Source organism: Marmota marmota, unplaced genomic scaffold (assembly GCF_001458135.2).
Source record: "Marmota marmota marmota unplaced genomic scaffold, marMar, whole genome shotgun sequence".
In the NCBI taxonomy this organism is placed as follows: domain Eukaryota; kingdom Metazoa; phylum Chordata; class Mammalia; order Rodentia; family Sciuridae; genus Marmota; species Marmota marmota.
The window spans coordinates 21,511,670-21,537,943 of NW_025999990.1; the positions used below are offsets into that span (position 1 = coordinate 21,511,670).

Below are 26,274 nucleotides of genomic sequence, written 5' to 3' on the forward strand. Positions count from 1 at the left end.
GAGGTGGCAGTGATGAGCTCACTTTCCTCTCACTCTTCAGCACAGTTAGCCATAGAACCTTTACAGAACTTGTAGCTTTTAAATTAGAAAAGCAAACGAGAAGAATTCCTCACCTGTATTTCTTTGGGTAGTTCAAATATCATTCATTTCTGAGAGATAATATTACGAAGGTGCAGAAAAGAATGATTTTGTAAAAGAAATTCAACAACTTCTAAAAATAAGATCTATAAGCAAACTCACTTTAACATCCAGTCTTTAAAGACATCCTCAAATGAATTAAAAATGTGAATTTATTTATTTTTTATTTTTTATTTTTTAATTTTTTATTTTTTAATTTTTTATTGTTGGCTGTTCAAAACATTACATAGTTCTTGATATATCATATTTCACACTTTGATTCAAGTGGGTTATGAGCTCCCATTTTTACCCCATATACAGATTGCAGAATTACATCAGTTACACATCCATTGATTTACATATTGCCATACTAGTGTCTGTTGTGTTCTGCTGCCTTTCCTATCCTCTACTATCCCCCCTCCCCTCCCCTCCCCTNCTCTCTCCCTTTCCCTCCCACCTCTCATCTCTGTTTAATGTTGATCTTCTTCTCATGCTCTTCGACCCTACTCTGTTCTTAGTTACTCTCCTTATATCAAAGAAGACATTTGGCATTTGTTTTTTAGGGATTGGCTAGCTTCACTTAGCATAATCTGCTCTAATGCCATCCATTTCCCTGTAAATTCTATGATTTTGTCATAAAAATGTGAATTTAAAGGGCTCTGGAGTTTCATGATGATTCTGTGTATTTGTAAGATCAAAGGCGGGATTACAGTACAGTATGCTGAGCATTTTATAAATACCTATGCTGAGTAGTTTATAAATATGTACATTTTTCTTTAATGCCTAGGGATTGATGAAGTCAGGAACTTCTCTTATTTTATGTTGGAAAGAAATTATTTCTTATAGAAAACATAATGAACTACCTAAAACATCCTTCACAATCTCCAAGAAAAGTGGCAATTCAGAATAATTTTGATAAAATCCCTTTTCCCCTTCTACAGTTCTGTCACCATGAAGAAACTCAACCATCTCCTATAAATGTATGTGACACACACACTGGAGAGCGTGGAGGCCATTCTGCTGAGGAATTGGAGAACTTACCCACACCCTATCTGCACCCTTGTGATGTCAATCAAAACTGCAACATGTAACTTGCATTAATTTTAAAAAACCATACTGCTTATCTGAGAATTCTGGATTGAACTTCAATTTTGTGAATTCCTTAAGGCTTAGTTGGTTTATAAAGCATAATTTTTAATACTGATAAAATGATCTGGCCAACTAAGCACCAAGAATATCAATAAATATCAATAGTTAGCTCTGTGTTCACTAGATCTTTCTATCGAAGCATTTGACTTTATAAATACATTACAGTCTTAGCGCCAACTCTCATTGGGGTTTCAAATTCCACACTAGAGCATGTCACCTGGACGTGGTCCTCATGTCTCAGGATATTCCTGGAGTCAAAAAGCAAAATGCAAAGTGAACAAAAGAACAGATTGCTAACAGTCAGTATGAAGTTGTCCAGTAGAAAACCACAGTTTCTGAGACTCTGTAAGTCAATGGGAACATAAGAAATGACTCGTGACCATGGCTGTGGGTGGGGTCGCTCTCACAAAGGGCTCTCAACCATCCTTCTCTTGCTCTGTAGATAGAAGATGCGGTTCTCTTCAGGATAAGTGACTTTACTGAGTGGCATCCTGTAGATGCCGGAGTTTTTTGTGGTCAGCAGGAGGAACAGAAGTGTAGCCAAACAGAAGGACCAGGTACCAGCCGGCAATCCAACCTGGGAAAAGAGAGAAGCCACATATTCCTTTGAGATCCCCTTGGAAAGCTAATCCACACAACACCACTCTATACTTTCACCCTGGCAGGGCCGGGGGTACCAGGGGCATTGCTCTGGATTCCGCTTATGCCCAAGAAGGTCTAGCCTAAGATCTCAGGGGTTTAACAATGGAAGTCTCTTCATGTGTCCTTTAGGATAGTCAGTTAGGCCTCTATTTTTTCTTTCCTTACTTCTCATACATCCAGAATTCCCACACCAGATGTGGACATCTGGTACATGGAAAAGACACTTAGTGCATTGCTAAAGACTTCCTCTGAATGGTCAAGTCCATGGTGACCATTTACTTTGACTTTCACTCAGTCTAGGTCCTGGACTCCACTTGTTTCACTTCTTTGAATTTTGTCTCCCAAATAGACTCTTCAGTTTCTTAGGGTAGGTCCTTCTGTGCTGACCATGGTGACTCACTCAGTTCTGAGCATACCCACTGGTTATCTCTAGTCCTATGCATATGCCCTGTGGAGTGTGATGGAGTATAATCTGACTGCACATCAGAATCATCTGGGGGAGTTCAAAAAAACAGATGCCCAAGTATCACACAAGATCCACTCAATCAGAAAGATGAGGGACTGGGCCTAAGGATCTGTATTTTCCAAAATCTCATAATGAATTCAGCAGTTTGTTCAATATAGCCTATGGACTGGCACCTGTAAATTTTTTTTGTTGGAATGCAAAGAACTCCATGAGACTTGGATATACTTCCCATCCTATATGGGAATTTGGCTTCTCATTTTAAAGATGCTATGTCTCCATAAAGACCCTCCCAGATAAACTCTCTATACTAGTACTGAGAGAGCCAGGTACTATCTTGACCCATTAGCAGCCACGAACACATCAACATGGACGAGGCCGACAGAAACTGGCCCTTTTTATCCTGCAGTGGTGGATGAGGCTGAGAAGAAAGTTCAGGCATTCGGAGGTGGAGGATTCTCTCAAAACAGGAGAGACTGAGCTCCTTGAGTGAGGGACAAGAGAAGGTCAAAGGACAGGAGGACAGTTCTACAAAGAGAAAGAGTGGCAAGAGACAGTTAATGGGAAAGATTGTGCCTATTGAATAATTTGTCCAGGAGCCATGCCTTAGAAGTCTTATTTGACAACGGATGAAGGATTTAATAAAGACCAGAAGTAAAAAAACAAAACAAAATTATTGCCAGATGTAGTAGCACATGCTTGTAATCCCAGTGGCTCAGGAGGCAGAGGCAGGAGGATCATGAGCTCAAAGCCAGCCTCAGCAAAAGCAAGGCACTAGGCAACTCAGTGAGACCCTGTCTGTAAATAAAATACAAAATAGATCTGGGATGTGGCTCAGTGGTCAAGTGCCCCTGAGTTTAATCCCCAGTACTCCTCACCTCCCCCCAAACAAAACAAAACAAAAAACCAAAAACAAACCACAAAACACTATTGACTGGATTTAAAACGACAATAATAACATCTGGGTTTTTAGTCAATTATCTTTCTTCCCCTTTCCTGATTTCTCAATTATTATATAGTTCTGGCTTTCTGTTTGAGTAAAAGGTACTCTAAGGTCAACTTCTTGACACAGTTAGACTATGAACTTGATAAAATGTTATTCAGTTATTGATAAAGTATTGTTAAAGTTACTCTTTAAACCATGCAATCTGATATTTGTAACATGCCTGGTGATTGCAGTTTGGACTAAAGTTTACTGTGATATTGGAGGTGAGAGTGACCCAGAAGCTCCAGAAGGAGGAGGAGTGAGGAATAATGGGCATCACAGTCATGGATCCTGTCACTGGATGCTGCCCAGGTGGACTTCAGAAGGGTTTTCCATGTAATTCAAAGCTGATCAATCATACTCAGGACAGAGATACTGAAGCAAACTCACCTTAGCCATCAGGTGTGTCAGGCTGCCTCCAAGGTAGGCGGTGAACAGGGCTACAAAGAAAGGAGAAAGAATGCTTGGGAGATGTATTTTGAATCACAGGAAAGACTGCCTTCCAATATAGAACAAATGGAAGGCACATTTGCACATATATCCAGCTAGCCCCACACCGCGATTACAAGTACTAAACTTAGAGTCAGAAACTCTGGGTTCAAATCCTGCCCTATCAGGATTGAAATCCTGCCCTTAGACTCTGTCTAAGCTTCCATGTTCTTGCCTATGCAATGGAAGTAGAAGTAAAAGGTTTATCCCATAGAGTTGATAAAAGCAACAAAGGAAATAATGCTTATGTTTAGCACATAGTAAATGCTCAATAAAGGTCGTCTGTGGTGCTATTTTGTTGTTGTTATGGCTAGCATGTCCATGACAAATAAACTTCCTCATTCTTTAATCCAAGTATAGTTGAGTTTCTGGGTACAACCTGGTTTCTATATAATCTCCCTGAATCTAGGAAATATATCTATATATCTTTTTTAAAAAATCTATATATCTGGGATTGAACCCAGGAGCACTGTACCACTGATTTGCATTCCCAGCCCTTTTTGCTAAGTTGCCTGGTCCGGCCTCCAGCTTGTGATCCTCCTGCCCCAGTCTCCTGAGTAGCTGGGATTACAGGGGCTCACCACCCCATCTGGCAAAACAGCCCTGGTTTCAAATCCCAGCTCTCCCATTTTATTTGTTGAATAACAAATCCATGTCTTTCTCAGGATCTAGTTTTGTCATCTGGTAAAAGGCAGCTTGAAGATCTGCTTTCCAAGGAGGTGATGAGTCTCAAATCAATGCATGCATTTCCACAAACAGCAGCTGTGAACTCATCCCTCTTACCATGTGACAGTTACTATCTGCGCAGAGGAGTGCTCACCACTTGGGTTGGAAGGTTTCCCTCTGTAGTTTTATCAGTCTCATTCATTTCTAAGATCACCTTCATTCATTCAACCACTCCTCCTGGGCCTTCTGCTGTCTCAAGTGCCAGCTCCTGAGAAACATTTCCCTGAGCACATAAGACCTGATCTCCATTTTTCCTTTTAATGCCTATTGTACTTCAAAGGCCTAATTTCAGCACTTTCCTGTTTCGTGCAGTTGCCCTGTTTTAAAGTGATCTCCAAGTCTAAGTTGCTCTTTTCTCCACAGCAAGAGTGCCCGACTATTAAGCAGTGGTACCTGTCCATTAAGACTTGTCCATTAAGTACTGGGAAAGCCTGACATTGGAGGGGGACTTCTACACACCATAGGCAATTTACGGGTGACTCCCTGACAGCATTCTTGGTAGCTGATGAAGAAAAAAGGTCCTTGGACTGTGAAAGTTGACTGGATTTTTGCTCTTCATGGATGATGTCCCTTCCAGTGGACTGTCATGCATGAGTCCTACTGTAACCCGACCATTGATGTATTTAGAGCGTCCTCAGATAAATAACAAAATGGGCCACTGCCTAGCAGCTCTGCCAGGTGCCATCAGAGCTTTCTCAGTTCTCCTCTTGATAAACATGTTTGGAGTGAATGAAAGGACCGCTCTGTAATCCAGGCTGGCCATTTATTTCCCCTGTGGACAAGAGCGGCCTTTTGTTTGGCAGTGTCAGGGTTATATGGACAAGCTGAAACCTGCTGTGGCCTTTTACATGCTAGACTTGCTTTCCAGGAGGGGCTGGAAGTCTGTCTCAAAAGTTCATGTGCAGAGAGTAAAAAGTCTGATAGGACCCCTTGGAGCTCAAACAGATACAGATGCTCTCACACACTGTTGGCAGCAGTGGAGAGGATACAGCCCTTTGGGGGCAGTGAATTTGGCATCTATGGAAATTAAGTTGGCATTCCTTTTGCTTCATCAGTTAGACTTCTAGAAATATGTTACAGAAATACTTGCACAAAGTACACAAGGATATTTGTACCAAAATAGTCACTGTAGCAGTGTTTGAAATGGCCCTGAAGTAGAAGCCTTGTGAATTTCCCCCAGCAAGTGAGTGCTCGTGATAAAACACATCTGCAGCGTGGCTGTCTCTGCTGCCTGGAGCTCCAGCAGGTACAGCCCTCCCCTGACGCACCAGGACAGATGCCAGCTAATACCTGGCTTTTGCTCCCCACTCTGAGACTCATCCCCAAACTGCTGATGTCCACAGGAAATAATCTCCCAGGGTAAGAAAAGGAGACACCCAAGGGGAGCAAACACCAGGAGAGAAAGCACAACTGAACAACTGACAGCAGATAAGATCAATTAGTGAATCAGAAATGAAGCACTTGGTAGGTGAGGTGACTGGCCCAATGGATGGAGCCAAAGATGGATCTGCTGGTCAACTAACCTGGAGATCCTTGTGAAGGGATAAAGAGTCGGAAGTAGTAAGAAAACATCCAGAGTGCTGAAAAAGTCAATGCAAAAGTATTGCATTCAAAGACTAAGAGCCCTAGAAGGGGAGGGATAAATGATTGGAGAGAAAAGACCCGAAAAATTAAAAACCAGCAATATCCTAGAATTAGAGGAAGATAGAGGGCTCACCCTGAGAGGATCTGAGTGCCTAATAACACCGGAAATGCAAAATCCATGATAGATGGACCATAGAAAAGCATCTCTTATGTAAAAAGACAATTTGGAGAGTCCAGAGAGAAAAATGAAATCACCTCTATCAAAAATTAGATTATCTTCAGACATCTCAATAACCGTTTTGGGTATAAGACAATGAAATACTCTTTGAGGCAATTTTCAAAGTATTGAGAAAAATAAAAGTTAAATCTGGGATTTTGCATTCAGCTAAACTAAAATTGAAATAAGAGTGAAAAGATGTTCTAAGACACACAGGGTGTTAAAACTCCCACAAAACTCTCTCTGAACATGGCCGGGGGGGTGGGGAGGAGTGAAAAGATAAATCAGTAAAGTTTATAGTTTCCTAAAAAAGCAAGTTTTCAAAAAAGCATAATAAACCCCAAATGAAAATTCTGTACAATATCAACATGGTTTCCCTAGATGTTAGTGGGTAGGCCTCCCCAGAGGAGGTAAAGCAGGCTGAGATATCCGTCCTGATTGGGGAGGAGATAAAGGGATTGTTAAATTTAAGAAATTGTGGTTGGGGGGCTGGGGCTGTAGCTCAGTGGTAAAGCAAGGCCTCCCATGTGTGAGGCACTGGGTTAGATCCTCAGCACACATAAAAATAACTAAAGATACTATGTGTTTATCTACAACTAAAAATAATTAAAAAAAAAAAAAAGAAATTGAGGTTGGGTGTGGTGGCACACACCTATAATCCCAGCAACTTCAAGGCCAGCCTCTGCAATTTAGCAAGACCCTATCTCAAAATAAAAAAAAATTTAAAAAAGCTCGTGATGTAGCTCAGTGGTAGAGTGCCCCTGGGTTTAATCCCCAGTACCAAAAATAAAAAAAAGAAATTTAACAAATTGAGAGGAAATAATAAGCAAGGTTGGTTCCTGTAAGTTATGCAAAGCCACCAGAAAAAAATTTCCAGTTTTAAATAATGCAAACAAGCTGCTCGACACTATTTATGTTTAATGTGCTTTATGTACACATGGACTAATCCTCAGAACAGTTCTATGAGGCAGGTACTTAACTCCCATTTTTTAAAGTGTAGAACTGAGACACAGAAAAGTTAAATAAATTGCTTAAGTTCAGAAAGCTAAGTAGAGCTGGTATTTGATTCTACAAGTCTGACACCATGGTCTGTGATGATCTGAATTAGTTCCATATACTACTTTAACCACTGTTCTATGCTAGTAAAGATATCTCTTCTATCCAAAGGAAGGTAAGTGTGCCCCCTATAAATGCCCACATCCTAATTCCCAGAACCTGTGATTGTGTCGTCTCATGTGGCAAAAGGGACTGTGAAACTCTGCTTAAGTTACAGTCCTCGAGATGGGGAGATTATCAAGGATCTTCCAAATTACTACAAGTGTCAATTTAATAAAAGAGAGGTGAAAAAATTGGACCTAGGGAGTAGAATGGAATATTTTTACTTTTTTTGTTGTTGTTGTTACTTGGCATTGAACCTCCTGCATGCTTGGCAAGCACTCTACCACTGAGCTACATCTCCGTCTCTTTTTATTTTATTTTGAAATAGGGTCTCACTAGTTCCTAGGCTGGCCTTGAACTTGCCATCCTACTGCTTCAGCCTCCCCAGCAGCTAGGATCACAGGTGTACACCCACTGCATCTGGCTGGTATTTTCATTTTCTACTTTATACTTCTTTATACAGATTGGATTTTTGTTTGTTTTGTACAATAAGACCACACTACTATCATAAAGGAAATAAGGAAGATATTCCAACTTTGGGAAAACACATCCCCCTCCAAGGTCTGCCAAACCACATCAATATCTCCTGTGATCGAGTTTCTGCCTGACCTTGAAGGATGCACTCAGGCTGTCACCACACTGAACTGTGTTACTCTTTCCACCAAACACAACTCCTCCTCCAATGTTTTAGGACTCACAGAAAAACCACCATCTCTAGGGGGGACTTCTGAAATGATTCTAACTGTGACGTTCCCCCAGAGGAGCCTGTGCTGCAGATTTCTCTTTGTTATGCAACTAATTCTGCAGAGGCTCCCCTCTTTACTCCCCAGCCTCCACTGTCCACTCTAACATTCTCTGTGCTCAGGAACTGCTTGGGACCTAAAGCTTTTGGGTTGCCTCATGACTGTTTAATACTTATTTGCTGTTACTGCAAACAGAGGTCTGAAACCAGTCTCAGAATAAAGCTATAAGGTTGGAGGATGAGAGTGTCTAACCCAGCTAAGCTCAGATGACCACAGAATCTGTCCACAGCTTCTTAGCCTTGAACTTATGAACAAATGTAAGAGTGAATAAAACAGATACAGATATTAGGTGAAACAGCTGAGTAACTATAAAGAAACTGACAGAATGACATCTAAGTGGTGACACCAATTGAATTTTTTTTCAATTTGACATTATTATTGCTGTATGTATATACGTGACTGCATAACCCATGTGATTCTGCAACCTGTACACTCAGAAAAATGAGAAATTATACCCCATCTGATTCAAATGTATGATATGTCAAGATCATTGTACTGTCATGTGTAACTAATTAAAACAAATAAAAAAATTAAAATTAAAAAAAAATATTTTTATTTTAAAATTTTTATCCTTTTGCAGCACTGGGGACTGAACCCAGGGGTGCTCTACCACTGAACTAAACCCTAGCCCTTTTATTTTTTATTTTGAGACAGGGTCACACTAAGTTGCTTAGGATCTCCCAAATTGCTGAGGCTTCAACTTGCAGTTTTCCTGCCTCAGCCTCCCATAGCCTGAGTACTATTAGCTTTGCTGTAGCACAAATCACACTTGAATGGGGCCTTACCAACCCTTGGTTCCATCTCACCTCTGACCAGGGCAGAAATCCCACTCTACCTCTTGCCTGAAATGTGATCCACCATTGTAATGACTACTTAGGTAGCTTGGATCAATTAAATGGTGAGAAAATGACTCTGAACACATACTTCCACCAGATTAGAAATAATTTCCCCACATTCCACTATCCCTCTCACCTTTTTGTATCTAAAGGAGTATCACTTCTTCCACTCCAGAGCATTATCTTAAATACTGTTATTACATTGAATTACGTCTCAGGATGAAGCAGCATGCGCTTTATAATCAGCTTGGGGAAGCCACCAGCATTTCAGATCCAAATCTCCTGAGGTCTGTTTAGCCTGAGGGGTTGCCATAAGGGCCTAATGCTGTAACAGAGGAGCAGCCAGGGGCAGGGTGAGCAATTGCAGGTTCTGGCTGGTAGGTTTGGGTTTACCCTTAGAAAATCCAGTGCGGAAGGTCTTTCCACACTTCCTTTAACCTTTGTCCTCCTTACCCAAACTGAGAAGTGAGAAGACTGGACTGGAATTCTCCCAGGACGCCTTCCAGCTCTGACAGGCAGAGTCTGGCTAGTCCTGGGTCGGAAAGGTTTTAAAAATCAGCTCTCAATGTGTGGACCGCAGGCCAGCAGCATCTGGCCCCGCTGGGAGCTTGCTAGAGACAGATGCCTCTCTGTTGCCTCTACCTCTGAGTTGCAGACACAGTGTGAGACCCAGTGATCTGGGTTCTGTGCCTGCTGAAGCGTGAGGACAGCTGGATGAATGTGATTCTCAAAGTGCCACCTGTACTTCCCCCTGATTCGCCAAGAACCATGGCCTGATATTTAGCTTATTTTACTTAATTATTTTTTGGGGGTTAGACAATAAACAAAGAATGTAGGACAAATCTGATGTCCAGGCCCCCCAAATATACATAATGTAGTGTTGTCAACATGACTCCATAGGCTCCTAACTTCACAATGAGGGAGGCAAAAGTGACTTTAATACTCCCAGAGAGGGGACATCATTGACCTGCTCACACCATTAAATCTCAGGTGGGCCGAGTTAGGATTCCAGCTCTAATCTTACACAGTCCTTTTTAATTCCTTGATGTGGGTCCCATTGCTGGGAGCAACCTTCCCCCTACCCCATGGTAGGATACTCACCGCAGGCAAGTGCTAGGAGGTGGGCTTGCCAGGTGAGAGCTATGAACATTCCCCCAATTGCAATGCAGGCCAGAGAACTGTTGTAACCCCAGAGTCCAAAGTAGATGTCCTTAAATGGCGCTGAGAGACTGAGTCCTGTTAGGCAAGACAGAAGTGGTCAGTTTTCTGGACAAAAGGGAGGATGCTCTGGAATGAGACAGGGGTGTGGTCCTGGGGTCAGGGGGAGCATCACAGATCTCCCGTTGGTCCCCAGGAAGCAGAGACTTCAAGAAAGGTCTGGAGTACAGAAGACACCGGAGACCATGCACAGGATGCCAGAGGAGCTCAGTATTTGGCAAGGAGTCTTGTGCTTACCTGCGACTATCCCCAGCAGTGATCCAATGGCGGCATGCAGGCACATGAGGGGGGAGGAGAGCAGGAGGCCACATAAGAAGATGCCCCCCGTCCATGGGTTGTCACAACCATATATCTGACCAACCCCCACTGGCAGGGACTTCAAAAGCTGCAAAATCAAGTACAAAACTGAGGCTCCCAAATGACTGATCATAAAACCTACAGGACACCCCCAAACTCAGTGTTATTTTAGATTTAGCATTCTCATGTTCAGATTAGTTTTAACTAATCTTTAAAATTCTCTCCTTTAATTACAAAAAGCAAAATCTCCATCCTTCTTTAGCTTTATCCACACAGGTACATCTGCCCTTCCCTGGTGCAGCTGTGCACGCCTTTCCCAAATCTCCTGTGCGCCCTGACTCCCTGATGTGTCCTGCCCTTGGCCTCGATCACTGGGAGGCTCTCAGTATAGTCATTGCTTCTGGCTGTGAGGATCTGTCACAGCTTCTGCTGAGGATAGTAGGAACCACAGCTCCTTTTGCTTTGAATTATCTAATGGTGTTGAGGGCAATAATCAATTTTATTGAATATTCCTATTCAATAGAAATATTACTACCATGCAATTTGAGGGCTTCTACTAGGGCCAGAGACCTGGAGCTGAATGATCTTAGACACAATTTAGAAGAGATTATAAGCAAGGTCATGAATCAGGACCATATTTGCCCTTTTGATGTTAAGTAGGACATGTATTAGTTTAAACACATCCGTAACTTATTCCAGTTATTAACACCTGTCAGTCAGACATCAAAACACAAAAATACACACAAATGTCATAATTCTACTTTGTGATTGAGGCCTGAATTTAAAGTTTTCACAGAATGGGAGTTCTCAAGAAGGCACAGAATTTGACTCAAATGATAATTTTTATAATAATACTCTTGATAGGGCCAGGATAGATATCATCACCTTGACATTTCCATTTTGAGTGAGGATAATTCCTGAAAGATGCCTTCTCCTGTGGCCCCTTCACCTGTTCTGGGTTATATGTGTGCCTCTAGGCACGAACCCTCTCAGGTAAAGACAGAGGGAGCCCCGGCTCTGGCACAGGGGATGTGTCCTCTCCCCTCGTGTCTTAGGCTGGGTCTCACACTGGCTTCCACATGCTGGCAGGGTCTCTGCTCAGCACACCAGACATGGGCTCTAAATTCCTCTGGACGTGGCTGGGTCCTTGTGTTTACACAAGATAATTTCCTGCTTGTTTCTTCTAGAACAGGCAGCTTCACACAGGCAAAGAACGTATAGGTTTTTATCTCTGAACTTAATAGCATAACTATCCCTCAGGTAGCCAGGGGGGTGGGGAAATTGAATGAGATGTCAAGTAAGCATGCTGATATAGGTTCTGAGAGAGGAGAGGACAAACCCTCCCCTGCCCCAGGTCAGCCTGTCCATGACAGATTGTCTACATCCACGCTGTCCAGTGCAGGAGCTACTAGCCTCCTGTGGTTATCAGGCAGCTGAAATGTGGCTAGTGAAGTTGTGGAACTGAGTTTTTAATTAATTTACATCTAAATTGAGCCATATGAGGCTGTATATATATGAGACACAACAGTTCTAGAGAGATTCATATTATTTTATAAATTATTTCTTTATAAGTAGTTCTAATACTTTTTTTTTTTAATTTTCCTTCTGGCTATTTCCAAAAGCTCCTATTCATTCTTTGGGTAGGAAGCAAAGGCTCATGAGTTTTTCTTGTATTTTCATTGCTCAGCAAAGAGCACAGCAGAGGGTGTTTCCTAACTGGAGAGAGGGAGAGCCAGTCTTTTGCACATAAAAAAAGGTAAGTTTTCTTTGGCTTTCTCCTGATTTCAAGTATTCTCTTGTTTTTAATGATCAAGAAACCTTAAGCATATTTACTCCATAAACACAAGCAGGAAGAGCTGTAACTCAATTTGGGTTAACTAGGGGTTTAAGAATCTGTCCTCTCTCCATGCACACCCATCTGCAAAGAGACACTTTGCACCCTGTATCCTGGGATAGAGTGGTTCTCAAAGTCAGGCCTGCATCACAATTTGGGGGGTTTGTTAATACAGGTTCTCAGACCCCAGCTTCAGGGATTATGATTTAGAGGGTCTGAGATGGAGCTTGTTTTGATAGTTACAAAATTCTCTGGGTGACTCTGATGCTTACCAAAGCCAAGAATCCTGGATTACTCTGCACACTGTATGAGCTAAGGCAGAAGAAAAGGCAGAACAGAGAGGTTCTGCAGTGAGAGTCAGCCCGCAGTGCTTCTGACAGGAGGAACCAGGTCATGGAAGATTGAGCTCCAGGTCAGAGGCCACCATCCTGATTCCTAGTCTCCATCACATCCACCCAAATAAGGGCCAAGCTCACAAAGTGTGTCTGAATCCCATTCACAACAGTGTGTCTGAATCCCAGTGGTGCTATACTCTGGAGATGGCACTGTGGATTTTTTTTAAGAAGGGGAAAATTTTAGCTTTGAAAAATAATTATTTTTAAAAATCCCTTAGATACCAAAGCTCCAGAGTAGAACCATTGTTTTAGATGGTAAGCAGAAGGCAGAAAGACCATGAAGTACTGAGTATCTAGGAGACTCAGATACCCATGGGCAATGAGCCAGAGGACCTGGGTGTCTTTAAGGGAGAAAGGGGATTGTGAGAAGATAGGGCATCTTACCTCCAGGGCACTCAGGTCAGACCAGGTGACATTGGGAACTGAGCTTATAGGTGTGATCAGCTGGCTTGGAAAGAATGGATTGTAATGTCCTGTGGCCGAAAGGTACATTGACAATGCCATGTTGAAAGGGAGAGTGAAGACGGGAAGGTCCCACTTGCTGAACACTGAGCTCAATGCACTCGAGAAAACTGGGCTAAAAAGGAACGGAACAGAACAATCTGGATGTGACAAGCCAGACTGGAAAACGGGGTCTTTATACCATCAAGGACTTTGCTTCGCCTGCCAGTATGTGCCTAAAGTGTTCTGTTGCCAAACCACCCACAGACTGGAAATATGGGATATGTTCATCATGGAAACGATAATTCAAAAACACAGTACACAAAAAATCAACTCTTAGCTTCTTTGGCTTTTGAAAAACTATACTCTGGGGTTGCTCAGAGTGAATTCTACATCAAGGTTTTAAAAATACCTTTGAAGTACTTAATAAAGTATGTACAGAGCTAAGGTGCCCTGCAACACTGGATCATGTGTCCCTTCCTCCCATCAGATGATACCAGACTCCTGCATCCATCTCTTCATGGATCTATTATGCACATCTTATTTGGGAAAAGAGAAATACTTGCCCAAGGAAGGATACAGGTAGTGTAGGCTAGAGGAAAGAGATTTTCTATTCAGCGGGCAGAGTTGACAATTTTGAGCCACTGACAAGTGTTGTGACCTTAAGCAAGACACAGGTCCTCAGTTTCCTGGTCTGTAAATTTAGGACTGGTTTGGGTGGTCCTTGGGCCTGTGTCTCTCCCTCTTATTGAACCAATCAAGAAGTCACATTTCTAAGATCAGAACTCCAGATTTCCTGGGTTGTGGGAGGTGTGGTGAGCACCCACTGGCCACAGCTGAGTTCTAAAAATGGGGTTCCTGGACCAGCCATATCAGCATTACCTGGGAACTTGTTAAAAATGCAAGTACTCAGGCTCCACTCCAGACAGACTGAACCAGGAACTCTGGGAATGGGGAGCAGCCACCTGTGTTTTAATAAGTCCTCTAGGTGATTCTGATAGTACTCAAGTTTGAGAACAACTGATGTGAGGGTGGGTCTCAACATTGGTATATTTTAGAATTGGTATATTTTAGAATCACCTGAGAAGATCACCAATCACATCAGGATACTGATTGGTGTGAGTGTGTGATGTTTGTGGCCACATACATTAGTGAGCTTAATGTGTATCTGGGGCTGAGAACTTCTGGATGAGACAAGGGTATTGGAGGAACTTGTAGAAGGCCAAATAACTGGTTGAAGGAAGCATACAATTTTAGGTGGTTATTACTATTTCCAGCGGAAATTTAAATTAGTGAATCTAATTTTTTAAAAATTCTCTATTTTCAGATGGGCACAATGGCTCACACCTGTGATCTCAGCAACTAGGGAGGCTGACACAGGAGGACTGCAAATTCAAGGTCAGCCTCAGTATTTTAGGGAGGCCCTAAGTAACTTAGCAAGCCCTTGTCTCAAAACAAAAAAAAATAAATGAATAAAAATGGGAATATACCTTAGTGGCAAAGCAACACTGGTTAAATCCCTAGTACCCCTCCCCCAAGTTATTTATTTTTTAAAAATGTTATGGTAAAATACACAGAACATCAAATTTACCATTTAACTATTACTAAGTGTACAGCTCAATGACATTAAGTACATTCACATTGTTATACAACTGTCACTGTTATACAGCTTGTCAGTTCACAAGACAGTTTTCATATTACAAAATGGACACTTGTACCCATTAAACACCAACCCCTCATTTCTTCCTCCTTCCATACTTTTTTTTAATGGTGCTGGGGATGGAACCCAGGGCCTTACCCTACGTTAGGCAAGGGCTCTATCACTGAGATACATCCCCAGCCCCTCCCTCTACAATTTTTTCAGAGGCATTTTGAAAACCAGGTACTTACCACGTCATAGACATAGCAGATACAGGCAATAATAGCCACCAGAAATAGTTTCCTTTGTCTGAGAAGACAGCTATGAGTAATCCCACCAAGGTGCCATTGTAGCCATGGAGCCCAGCTGCTATGGCAGACCTGTAGGCAGGAGGCACAGCACAAGTAGACATGGGGAGGCCTGCATGTCAACTATACTTATAACTTCTAGATCACATTCACATTAGAAAATAAGATTATACTTGGAAATGTTTCAAAGACTATTAAGCATCATATAAATACTAATAAAAACAGGAAGCATACACATAGATAAAACTTCAAATGTGCATGTAGAACAACCCTCTCCATAGGTGTCACAACCAAGGACAGGTGTAGAGGGTCTGAGGGAGGAGGGGGAATAGGCCAGGCCACCTGCTCTGCTTCATTTAATCTTTCTTGCAGAAAGTTCTTATTATTTATTTTAAATCATTAAGTAGAGTTTTTTTTTGTTTGTTTTGTTTTGCATATAAAACTATTTCCTAACCCTGATTTTTTGGTGCAACCGATTAGATTCCTGAAATGTAAATATAGTATCTTTATAAACATTAGTCTCCCAAATCTTTCAATTTAGCATATGTTTTCATATTGCTGTGTCTAAATATGCATTTATCCTTCTCCTCCTTCTTCTTTTTGGTGCTGGGGATTGAACCCAGGGCCTTGCTCATGCACTGATATCTCATAGTGAAATATATATTTCTAAGTTACTGCGAAGAAAAATAATTACTTATATTTTACTTGGCAAAGTACCCTAACATTTAATGACATGCATGTTTAGTGCCTCTTTTTGAAATCTCTCTTTGCTAGATATTTAATCTCACTTTTAAAGATTTTCCTATAGGTAGGTGTCTACTCTGGCCATAATGGTTCCTATTTCATAACTGGGGACTAGAAACCCTGAGTGAGAAATGGGAATATTTCCATAGAATAAGCCCAGGCCTGTTAAGCCAGCCCCTCTCAGGGCTCCTGGAGTTGGCAATGACACCACTTGGGATATGCCCCAAAGAATCCAGTCGATGAACTGGAGCACCACAGGCTTGTCTGGGATAGATGAAATAAGTTAAGATGTAGCAGGACCACTTCAATGACCATGAAGGGCACAGGGTCTACTCCCCAAGAGCTTGGATCTTCAGGTGATGTCTGCGGGGAGGGGGCAAAGATGGTGAGGTGAGTGAGGAAAGTCAAATGCAGAGCCTGCATCCAGGGAGCCACGGGGCAGGGAGGGATGGGAAGGGCAGGGAGAGAAGTCTTGGCTCTTGTCTCTAACTGGGCCAGGAGCTACCAATGCTGATGTCACATGCATTTACTGGGGTGAGAACATCAGAGGTGGGACTCCCTGTTGAAAAGTCCTTTGTCTCCCTTCACTAATCCTTCAGGGAACCTGGGAAATTGTATTGCTGAAATCCAGAAAGTGGGACTATGCAGGCTGACAGTGGAGAGCTATGCAAAGACTTGCCCTCTCGACAACTGTCTTGGAGAGTTAATGCCTGAGTTTGGTCAATGAAAAATGAATGGTGACATCTACAAATTGGAGAAGCCATGGCAAAAGCAATAGGAAGATGACATGTCATCACTTGGAACAGAAATGTCATTTTAGTGTAGTCTTTCGAACCAAAGAAAGTCAAAGAGATTTGAAAACAAACATGCAAATATGACTTATCTTTGAAATAGTGTGCCAAGGAAGTGGGGTTGATCATATTTCACTGGAACAAACCAATGAGGGATTATTCAGTACAGCATGATCCTAGAACGACACTAGATTTGTCCCTCTGAGAGCTGAGCTGAACTTTGCATTGTCTATGAAGAATGAGTTTGCTAAACTAATGATGAAGCAAAATATAAAGGGCTTTTTTAAAAGCCATTAAGCCTTTCATGAATTCATATGCATTTTTTTGCTCAAACAAAATGCTGAAGACAATAATTTTATTGACCATTAAAGAAGATCACCTTAGAAGCTCTTCTGGTAATCACCTGAAGCTGAGTTTTGGCTACCCTGTCTTATCGTGAGAATGTGGCATCATTCAAACTGGCCAATTATTCAGATATTAAGAATAAGAGACAATAAATGATTCCCTGACTTCTGACTCAAGGCAAATAGGAAGAGATCTGTGGAGTAAAGGTTGTTTCTCCCAGGAAGGGTGTGGCTGTCAACCGCTCCCAGTGGCTGGTTGGCTACTATCTCAGAAAGGGAGCCACAATGCCATAGACAGATGTGCCTACCTGTCCTGGCTGAGCAAGAGGGCCGTCAGGGTGGAGACCACTGTTCCCACACAGCCATTGAGAGCCCACCAGGGGTTCTGGACCAGAAGTCCCACCAGAATCAGGATTCCACTGATGGGGTTGCTGACGAACACCACTTGGGATATGCCCCGAAGAATCCAGTCGACGAACTGGAGCACCACAGGCTTGTCTGGGATAGATGAGATAAGTTAAGATGTGGCAGGACCACTTCAACCCCCAACCCCGAGCAGAAACACCAGGGTCCCTCAGAGATGAAACTGACTTTTGATATTCCTTAAGCTTCTTTCCTCTAAACCCTTTGCCTCTTTAGTGGCACCCAGATCCCCCAAATCATTGTGTTGTTTTTTTTTATGCAAAACCTATACTGTCCCTACTGAAATCTAAGCTTCAGAATCTAATGTACTTACTTACCACCCTCAGAGTACAGATTCTTAAGTCAAAGGAATGAAATTAGCTATAATAAAATTTTCATTTTTAAGTACTGAAATTACAGATGGAGCCTATTGCTTTCCTCTGAGGAGGATCCAGGCCCTGACCACTATTCCAGGAAAAGATATCAAGAGGTTTGAAGGTTGAAGATAAAAAATAAGAGAGTGAAGAGTAATGGGGAATCTAACCAAAGATGTAAGTAGAACTGTCAGTCAACCATTTCCCCAAAGCCACTTTTCCTGTTTCTCCAAGGGATGGATTCATAGATACCTTTAAGCCACCTGGCAAATTCTTTCATATCACCGGTGACATAGCCAATTGTCTTGGGGATGCACCTTCTCCCTCCACATGATGCAGCCTGGTTTTCACTGTGGTCTACTTTGACTATTGTGGGGCTGTCCTCCATCGTTAGTTCTTCTTCTGGATCCTTCAGAGAAGAACAAAATTCATAAATATCCCTAATGTAGAACTTTCCAGGTGGGCCAACTAGGGCCTAGTTACAGTAGCCACAAAAGAGGAGTTTAAATACATTCATGAGGACATGCCTCATGGGACTAAAAAAGCCCTGTTTTCCTCCTGAAACATCATGGAGATTATCATCCAAACTCAAATTCCACACTACCTTGGTCATCAATGTCTTTAATGCTACCATGAGAAAGTTCTAGACTGCAATAATATAAGGTTCAATTTCTAGTTCAATAAACATTTATTGAACCCCAACTTCCTGTACTCAAGGGCTCGGTCTAATTGAGAAGAAAGAAAAATGTTAACATGACAAGCCAAATAACACTACGGGAAGAGCTAAAATCAAGTGCTTGAACTTCATACTGTCAATTAAAGGAGGAGCAAGATCAAGTTACAGAATGACTTGCTCCCAAAGCAGACTGATTAGCTACTTTCCAAGGAAAGTGCCTTTTTAAATTAAATTTTAAAATGACAAAATACTAGTTTTTATTTAAGACTTTGAAGGGGAAATTCAAAAAGAAAAACAAAACAGTTTGTGTGTTTTAAGAATCTTCCTAAGTTTTTAAGGAACCAGCCTTCCACCCCCACTCTCCAAATCCAACACTGATGAAATTTGTTCTTATATCATGCAACTGTCTCAGATCTTCTTTTCTTTTGGAACCTGTCATTTAAATGTGTAAACACAGGTAAGAATGATATTCCACAAAGATATAGAAACTGAGAAAGGTTATGCTGTCAAAAGCCAGTCATAATCTAAGGATTGTATGGTATAAGGATTTATAGGGTGTAATTATGGTAAGCATGCCTTGGCAAAAGACAAACGATGAAACCACAGCTTGTGTTCACTATGGGACTATTTTATACAGTAAGTATGTAATGTTACCCGACAACAATATGGTACTGCGTAGACAAAATGAGGGTTTTATGGTAGTAGATATAAAAGAATATCAATGGTATAATTTCAGAAGCAGAGAAAGACAATGGCCAAAGCTCCTTGGGTGTGAAAGAAAAGCCCAGAGCACAGCCAGGTCAATAGGAAGCAAGCAAACCCCAAATCATAAGACCCTAGAACATACAGATATAGAATACCGAAGTCACAGTCACATAAGACATGACCAAAGTTTATGCAGAAAACCAGCTCATCTTCCCCCAAGGCAAGGCTGTGAACAAAGGGTTCTCATGGCTATTTCTGACCTCATCATTATTCCATTTGCTACATCAAATTGCTATTCACAGATAAAGTTACGTCTTTTTTTTTTTTTAACATCCTGATTCTTGTTTTGGTGTTTGTTAAGCCCAGCACAGAAATAAACATGGGTAACTGATTTATTTCTGAGTAACAATTATACTTCAATTGTATTACTTTACTGCCCAACTAATCATCCTGCTTTTTAAACAATAGTGAACCATTAATTGTTGCACGAAGTGGAAGTTATTTATACAATGCAATGTGGGCCAAGGTCATTCATTCTGTTTTGGCAAAACAATGTCAAACACCAATATCTGTGAAATTTCTAAAGAATTTCTAACATTGGAAACTGCTGGAGGCCAGGAACCTAAACTTTATTATACCTGTGAAGATGTGAAACTACTTGAGTAATTAAGCATTTATGAAAAATTACTCTTTATTTCATACTGTGTCTGAATGATGACTATTTCTTATTTTCAGACATCTCCTTCTTCATATCTCACAACTGAAAATATGGCACGGTAAGCCCCTTCCTCAATGACCCATTTTCAAAGCCATACCAAGTCATGAGAGGCCCTGGGCTTCAGTCCAGGTAACCACAAAAAGCACAAAGCCACAACTTCCTGGAGTTTCTATACTGAATATATAAGGTCCCAAAAGTGACAGATTCCAAGGAAAACAGGGGGAGGGGTGGGGGAGTGGTATTTCCCATTGACTACAGAACAAATTCCAGAATAAAATTCATGCTCTCAAAATTTCCAGGATATATTTGTTTGTTTTAGAGCATTTTAAATACCCCATCACCTCAGAGATTTTAGAGATACGGATTCAAAACCTGATACTGTAACTGGCCAGACGTGATTGAGAACCTGAATGACCTGAGTCCCCTGCTCAGCCACCTCCAGTTAAGACTAAATAATTTTTGTTCAAAATCCACAGCCCAACCTACAGAAGGCTTATTATTGCTATTTGTGTCCAATATCTATGTGCTGGGATGCATGGGAGGGCTATGATGTCCTAGAGACAGGGGCTTCTCCTGACTTGAGAAAGAGGCTGCGTTCAAGAGAGATCTCATGAACCATTTATTCTGAACTGCTAGTTCAACAAACATTCTCAAAACCCTGAGAACCTTGATACTTGTTCTAGAACTGAGGCAGGAGAACTGGTTAGGAGCAATCAGTAATTTCAAGTTGCGATTCTCTAGAATTTGATCATGCTAGAATATGTGCATTTCCTTAGGGAAATTTAGGGTTCCACACATTCTACATGTGAAGTCAGTGAGAGGCTATGGAGATGCTCTGCCTGATCCCGACTAAACAGACCATTACATTTCAACTGAGAGGAAAATAAAATAAAAAGAATTCTAATAGGAGCAGGATAAATGTAAAATCCCAGGCCATGGTTCCCGTGCTTTTGCAAGGCTTTCAGAAATCCCCAATTCGGTGGTCAGACCTCTAAACCACAGGCAATACCAAGTGGCTTTTTGGCACAGGAATCATGGGCCTTTGGTTCAGCCCAAAGCCCTGAGCTCAGCGGAGCTTGCTGACCCCCCACTTCCCAGGCTCTTCTCAGAAAAGACACACCAGAGCTTGCAGCAGGCTCCCAGGTTCCCCAGAGGAGGCTGCAGGGGAAAGCATACCTGTTCTTGTGGCTCATGGGCCAGGACCAAGCTTAGCCGGGCAAAGCCTTCGTGCGCTGCCTCACCAGCTTTATTTCCAAAAGGGTCTATCCAAATAGGACCATGACGGGCGTCACCAGCGCCACCAATCAAAGACCGTCCATTCATCCTTCCTTTTTCTCCATACATGACAAAGGGCAAAAATACATGAATCAGCAGGATGCGCCCTGGCTCCAGTGAGCACGAGAAAGCCCAGATGGGGGCAGTGGGGAGGGGGCAATGGGGCCCCGGTGTTGGAGGTTGCACAGGGCCTCCAACACCAAGGACAGATCTCCTCCTCATCAAAGAGCTTGCAGCCGGAGGGAAGAGAGACAAGGAGCTGACTGTAGAAATGGAATGTTCATTTTGTTTTACTTAAAAAAAAAAAAAAAAAATGGCAGCCCACCATGCTGCTGCGCAGAGCCCAAGGCCCAGGCTTGGTTCTGCTGCGTTTTTCTTCTCTGCTGGCAGGAGGCTTGGCCCATGTGAACCCTTCTCCAAAGGGAGAGGTGAGCTCAGGCTCCAAAGTGCTTGTGGCAAATTTAGGGTTCTATATGGGGGACCAACACTGAGACAAGTTGCCCAGTCTTAATCAAGTGTGAGATAGCGAAGACATGGAGTGACCTCAATAAGATACTAGCTGCACTATTTACACACAGCAAAAGCCCATTTAGGAGGCCAAGAAATGGCGTTTTTTTCTTCTATCTGATTAAGAATGCTTACATATCGAATATCACCATTAATAATAAACAATTGTTAGTTGAATTCAACAAGTGTGGCAGGTTTTAAAAATTTCTCTTTCTCTCTGTCTTCCTTCCTTTCTTTCTCTTCCTCTCTTGTTCTTTCATTGCCTCCAAGGATACCCTTCTTCCTTCAAAAGTTCAGAAAATTTGTCTGTGTAGTATTTATTTCTTTATTCTTCCCTCTTTCGTTTATTGTACTTCTACAGGCTTGATGTGAAACCTGAAACTTCACCAGAGTAGCTCTAGAAGTGTACAGTTGTGGAAAATATTTCTGAAATGTCTTAGGAAAAAGTGTGTGTGTGTGTGTGTCCATGTTAAATTATCTGGCTAGTTATATACCAAATTCATGTGTCTGAGTTGCTCTTCGAGTATTTTTGTTTGATAAAGAATAGCATTAAGAAAACCGATGGCAGGGCTCTCATATACAGGTTTTGAAAAAACAAAAAAGAAGGAAAGAAAGACAAGAAGGGTGGACCCCCTCTTGTTGTAGAAGCCTATGCCCCCACCCCCAGTGTCTGCCTTTGTCCATCACCAAACTCACACGAAACTCAGAGAACCACATCATTGAGCTCAATGTCAATATTTTCTTAGATCCAAGAGAAAGAAAATTTGAGAGCTAGTTGGAATTATAGAGAATCATAGTAACCACGCTTCATTTTATAGAAGAGAAAACTCAGGTTCAGAGTGGGAGCTGTTGATGTTCACTCAGCAAGCAGCAGGCAGAGTATGCCTTAGGGAATGGGTAGCCTTGGTGGTTCTTCGTCCTCCGTCTGGGGCCAGGCACATTACTGCTGCCCGAGATTCTATTCGAGTCAACTAGAAGGAGCTGCTCTATATGGTAGGGTCTGCAGTGGATGCCAGGGCTCAGCCATGTAGTGAATGCAGGAACCTTTCTTCATGGTTGCCCCAGGTGTGTGTGTAGGGGTGTTGAACAACAAAAAAGAAAAGGCTTAGCTAGCCCAAATTTCATCCTATACCCTCCCAAGGAAACAGTTACTCTCCAATAAGCAAACATCTCCCTGTACCTCAAAGGGAACCTCACTCTTCTGCAGTACTGATATAGCAAGAGCAAGGTTTGCATGTAACATCCCAAGAATATTCTGGAAGCTGCACCTGGTGAGCTTTCCAGCAGAAGCTGGAAATCGCTTTTCACAGCCCAGATCACTATCGAAATGTGGCAGTGTTCAGAATTGATACGAAACAATATCAAGATTTCAATTCAATTGCTATTTCCTATTTTATTACACAGAATGAAACTCATTCCATTGTGAGCATTATTGGAGAAATTTGCACAATTGAAGAGACCCGAGTCTTCAATTTTCTGTGCCTCAAGTATCACTTCAAAAATAATACAAAATTTTGGATATGGATATAGAAGTATTTAAACATTCATATTCTATCATACTAAAAAGACTTTCAGCATTGACGTTTATTTGGTACTTACTGTAATCTTTATTTTAGGTAGTTTTTGATTGTAAGTGTCAGAAGTGCTCAGTTCTCTTTAAATCTGTAATCAGAAACAAAGAAAATGCTGTCAGGTACTTCTAACTCCCGTGCAAAACTCTTCGCTTCTCAGTAGACAGCTCTCCTAGAAGCCTTGAATTTTACATGCCAGAAAGTGCAGCTGCAAGAAGTTGCCAAATCTGTGGCTGCAGTGGAGACCCATCCATTTTCCCTGATGGGTACAGAGGCAGAGTCCCTTCAGCATGACAGCACCTGCAGAAGAGCCCATGAATTCATACTTGGAAAGCGCAGTTCCTAGCATCCCACTTTTATTTTCCTTTTGAGCCATATAAATGCTCATCTCCAACTTAATTATTCCAAGAGCACAGCCTGAAACTTTTAATAGTGCTGTTAAGTCAGAGTCATTTAGCACCCGAGTGGACAACCTGTAGCAAGCAATCCTCCACGTAGCTCAGGGCTGCTTCTACCTGTTTTAGAAGTGCAATTAAAGACACTGCCTTGAAGCGTCCAGCAAGAAGCTCGTGGCTTCTATGAATTGCTTACTTGTCTACCAGAACTCCAACTTGGCTGCTTCTATTCAGTCCTGACAATCTGAGACATAGCTCTCCATTAAACAAAGAAAAGAGAAAAAGAGCAAAATTTAGAGAGAACTAAGAAGGCAAGTCTCAGAAACGAGCAGTTGGAAATTACTAGAAATGAGGAGGGTACTTACCCTCCAGCTGGTGTCCTGGTGGCAGAAGGCAATGGCTGATAGAGACCTGCTAGGCACTGTTAAGAGAGAGAGAGAGCTGTAGAGGACAGTGCTGGAGGGAGGCACCTAACCTTTTATACCCAGAGCCCCACTCTGCATATCTGTGGACTGGTTTTCTCCTCCCACTTCAGCCACCAGTGCCAAAGCAATGCTGGGGAACTGGTCCTCTGGCTGCAGTACCTGCTGTCTCTCTCTTCTTGGTTTGGTGCTGACAACTTTGCCATGGTTTCCTGAGGTCTTTATCCAGTGAGAATCCCAGTGAAATTCATCTTTTTCTCCTCCATGCTATTTCCTCTAGACCCTAACCTCCCTTGAAATATTTTTGTAAAGATTTGTAACCAAAAAGAATCCACAGTGCCACTTAAAGCAAAAACCACGGGACAGGTTGCTGCAGAGTGGACTCAGGAGGGAAATGATTGCTCCCTGGAGTGGGGGCTGGGGGTGAGGGTGGGGTTCCTAGACTTGATGCAATTTCTGCACAGGCATGTGAGCAGCAAGGCCCTGGGGGGCGAGGTGCAGGGTGGGAGGACAAGGTGTACAGAAGCCGTTTCTGAGGAAAACAGAAAGACAGATGTTTCCCTGGAATGCTCTTTTTTTTTTTTTCCAGGTGAGAATCCCAGACAGAACTCTGCTGTTTTTTGAAAGTTAGGAGGCAAACATTCCATAGCAGGAAACTCTACAGTTGAATTTAAAAGCCCTTTCCGTCCCCTTTCTTTTAATTTCAGTTTTGTGGCTTGTTCCACGGTGGCAGGAATCTAACAAACTCAGGTGCACTTCTATGCACCTGGAATTTTGCGAAATCCCCAGAGAGCAGAGCAGATGTGTCTGATCTTCCTCCATCCGGGCCTCCCACCCGCTGGAGGTGCAGATAGTCCTTATCCGCTTGGGCAAGGCGGCTGGGACTCTTGGGCTCCACCCCCTGGACACCCGCCAGACCACAGGGTTACTCATCCCCATGGGACCCCCTCCCTGCAGGTGTTTCCCAGAGGCTTGTCTGGGCCCTGGGAGGGAGGGCTGTAGGTCAGGTTGATGGCAAGGTTTTCAGGTTGGGAAAATCAACATTTTTCCTGATGAGGAGAAAACAAGCCCCTGGGGTCCCCTGAAAGAGAAAAATGAATCACAAGAGTGTGGGGGTCTGCTTTGGGAATGAGAGAAATCACATTAGTGTTTTCAAGAGTTTGTTACACAAATGGACCAAAGTCCCTCATGCTAATAATGCTAATGATAATGATGGTGACAATAATGACAAGGATTTCTACAGATGGCTGAGCAGCTCCTCTGGCTGCTGTCACTGTGCTAAGCATTTTTCATGCAATAGTCATGTAACTATAGCACAAATCCTATGCAGTAAGTTACATGCTTCCCATTTCACAGGTGAGGAAACTGAAACCCAGAGAGCCTAAATAACTTGCCCCAAGTGTAACATCAAAGTTTATACTGTTCATCACTCTAGTGCTGCCCAATATTTCCAATTTCTGCTCATATGTCTGCTTAATTCATTCATTAACTGAATTAACTCAGTCATCAACACATATTTATAGACTTCATCGGGAAGCCACCTCTGAATGGCACCCATGCAGCCTTCTGTCTTGGCCCGGGTCAGATTGAGGGTGTGTAGCAAGTCTCAGGTCTAGCAGAACCACCTCCTACTACACTACGCCCTTCCTCCCTCCCCGCCCTCTGACCTTAAGTTCAGGTCACAAAAGACAGCCTCCTTATATGGTATGCACAGGTAGTCAAAGCACCTGGGATTCTAATTCTGGCAAACCTGAGTTTGAATCCTGATTTGTCCCTTACAAGCAGTGAGACCTTAGGTATGTTACCCTCTCTGAAACGCAGATTCCTCACTGTACAGTGGAGTAAGTTTGCTTCCTTTATAAGGTTATAACGAAGGGTGACAGATGGAAAGCTCTGTGCCTGACACATGAAGTGCCACTGTGTTTGCCCCTCTCAATCAGCATTGCTTTGCCCTGGAGGATTACTGAATGGTTCTCTCTCTCCACAGCTTGAACTAGGGGAAGATATTCTTCCTAGCCTTGACCTCCAAAAGGATGCAGACATGGACAT

The 26,274-nt window shown here is 42.4% G+C and overlaps 1 protein-coding gene across 4 annotated transcripts; it reads right to left on the reverse strand.

Annotated features, from left to right (window-relative positions):
• Positions 1 to 913: 913 nt before the first annotated feature.
• Positions 914 to 24,304, reverse strand: Slc14a1 (solute carrier family 14 member 1 (Kidd blood group)). Of its 4 annotated transcripts, XM_048806291.1 has the most exons (12): positions 24,169 to 24,243; positions 24,000 to 24,060; positions 23,437 to 23,499; positions 21,232 to 21,389; positions 18,209 to 18,365; positions 17,489 to 17,678; positions 15,245 to 15,373; positions 13,298 to 13,490; positions 10,625 to 10,772; positions 10,271 to 10,405; positions 3,747 to 3,796; positions 914 to 1,843 (listed from the first exon to the last, which is right to left on the reverse strand). In XM_048806291.1, exons 4-12 carry the CDS (start codon positions 21,376 to 21,378, stop codon positions 1,670 to 1,672), a joined length of 1,323 nt encoding a protein of 440 aa, XP_048662248.1. In that variant the 5' UTR covers positions 21,379 to 21,389; positions 23,437 to 23,499; positions 24,000 to 24,060; positions 24,169 to 24,243; the 3' UTR covers positions 914 to 1,669. The 4 variants fall into 4 exon arrangements, with proteins under 4 accessions (XP_048662248.1, XP_015337726.1, XP_048662251.1 ...); XM_015482240.2 differs by lacking the exon at positions 24,000 to 24,060 and having other exon boundaries at positions 24,169 to 24,304; XM_048806294.1 differs by lacking the exon at positions 21,232 to 21,389 and having other exon boundaries at positions 24,169 to 24,245.
• Between the last annotated feature and the right edge of the window lie 1,970 nt (positions 24,305 to 26,274).

Coding starts and splice junctions, on each gene's coding strand:
- Slc14a1 (XM_015482240.2), bottom strand. CDS start 21,378: ATGAATGGACGGTCTTTGATTGGTGGCGCTGGTGACGCCCGTCATGGT. Junction 17,679..18,208: donor ATTTGCCAGGTGGCTTAAAG/GTATCTATGAAT, acceptor CATCTATCCCAG/ACAAGCCTGTGGTGCTCCAG. Junction 13,491..15,244: donor TCTGCTATGTCTATGACGTG/GTAAGTACCTGG, acceptor GTTCCTTTTTAG/CCCAGTTTTCTCGAGTGCAT.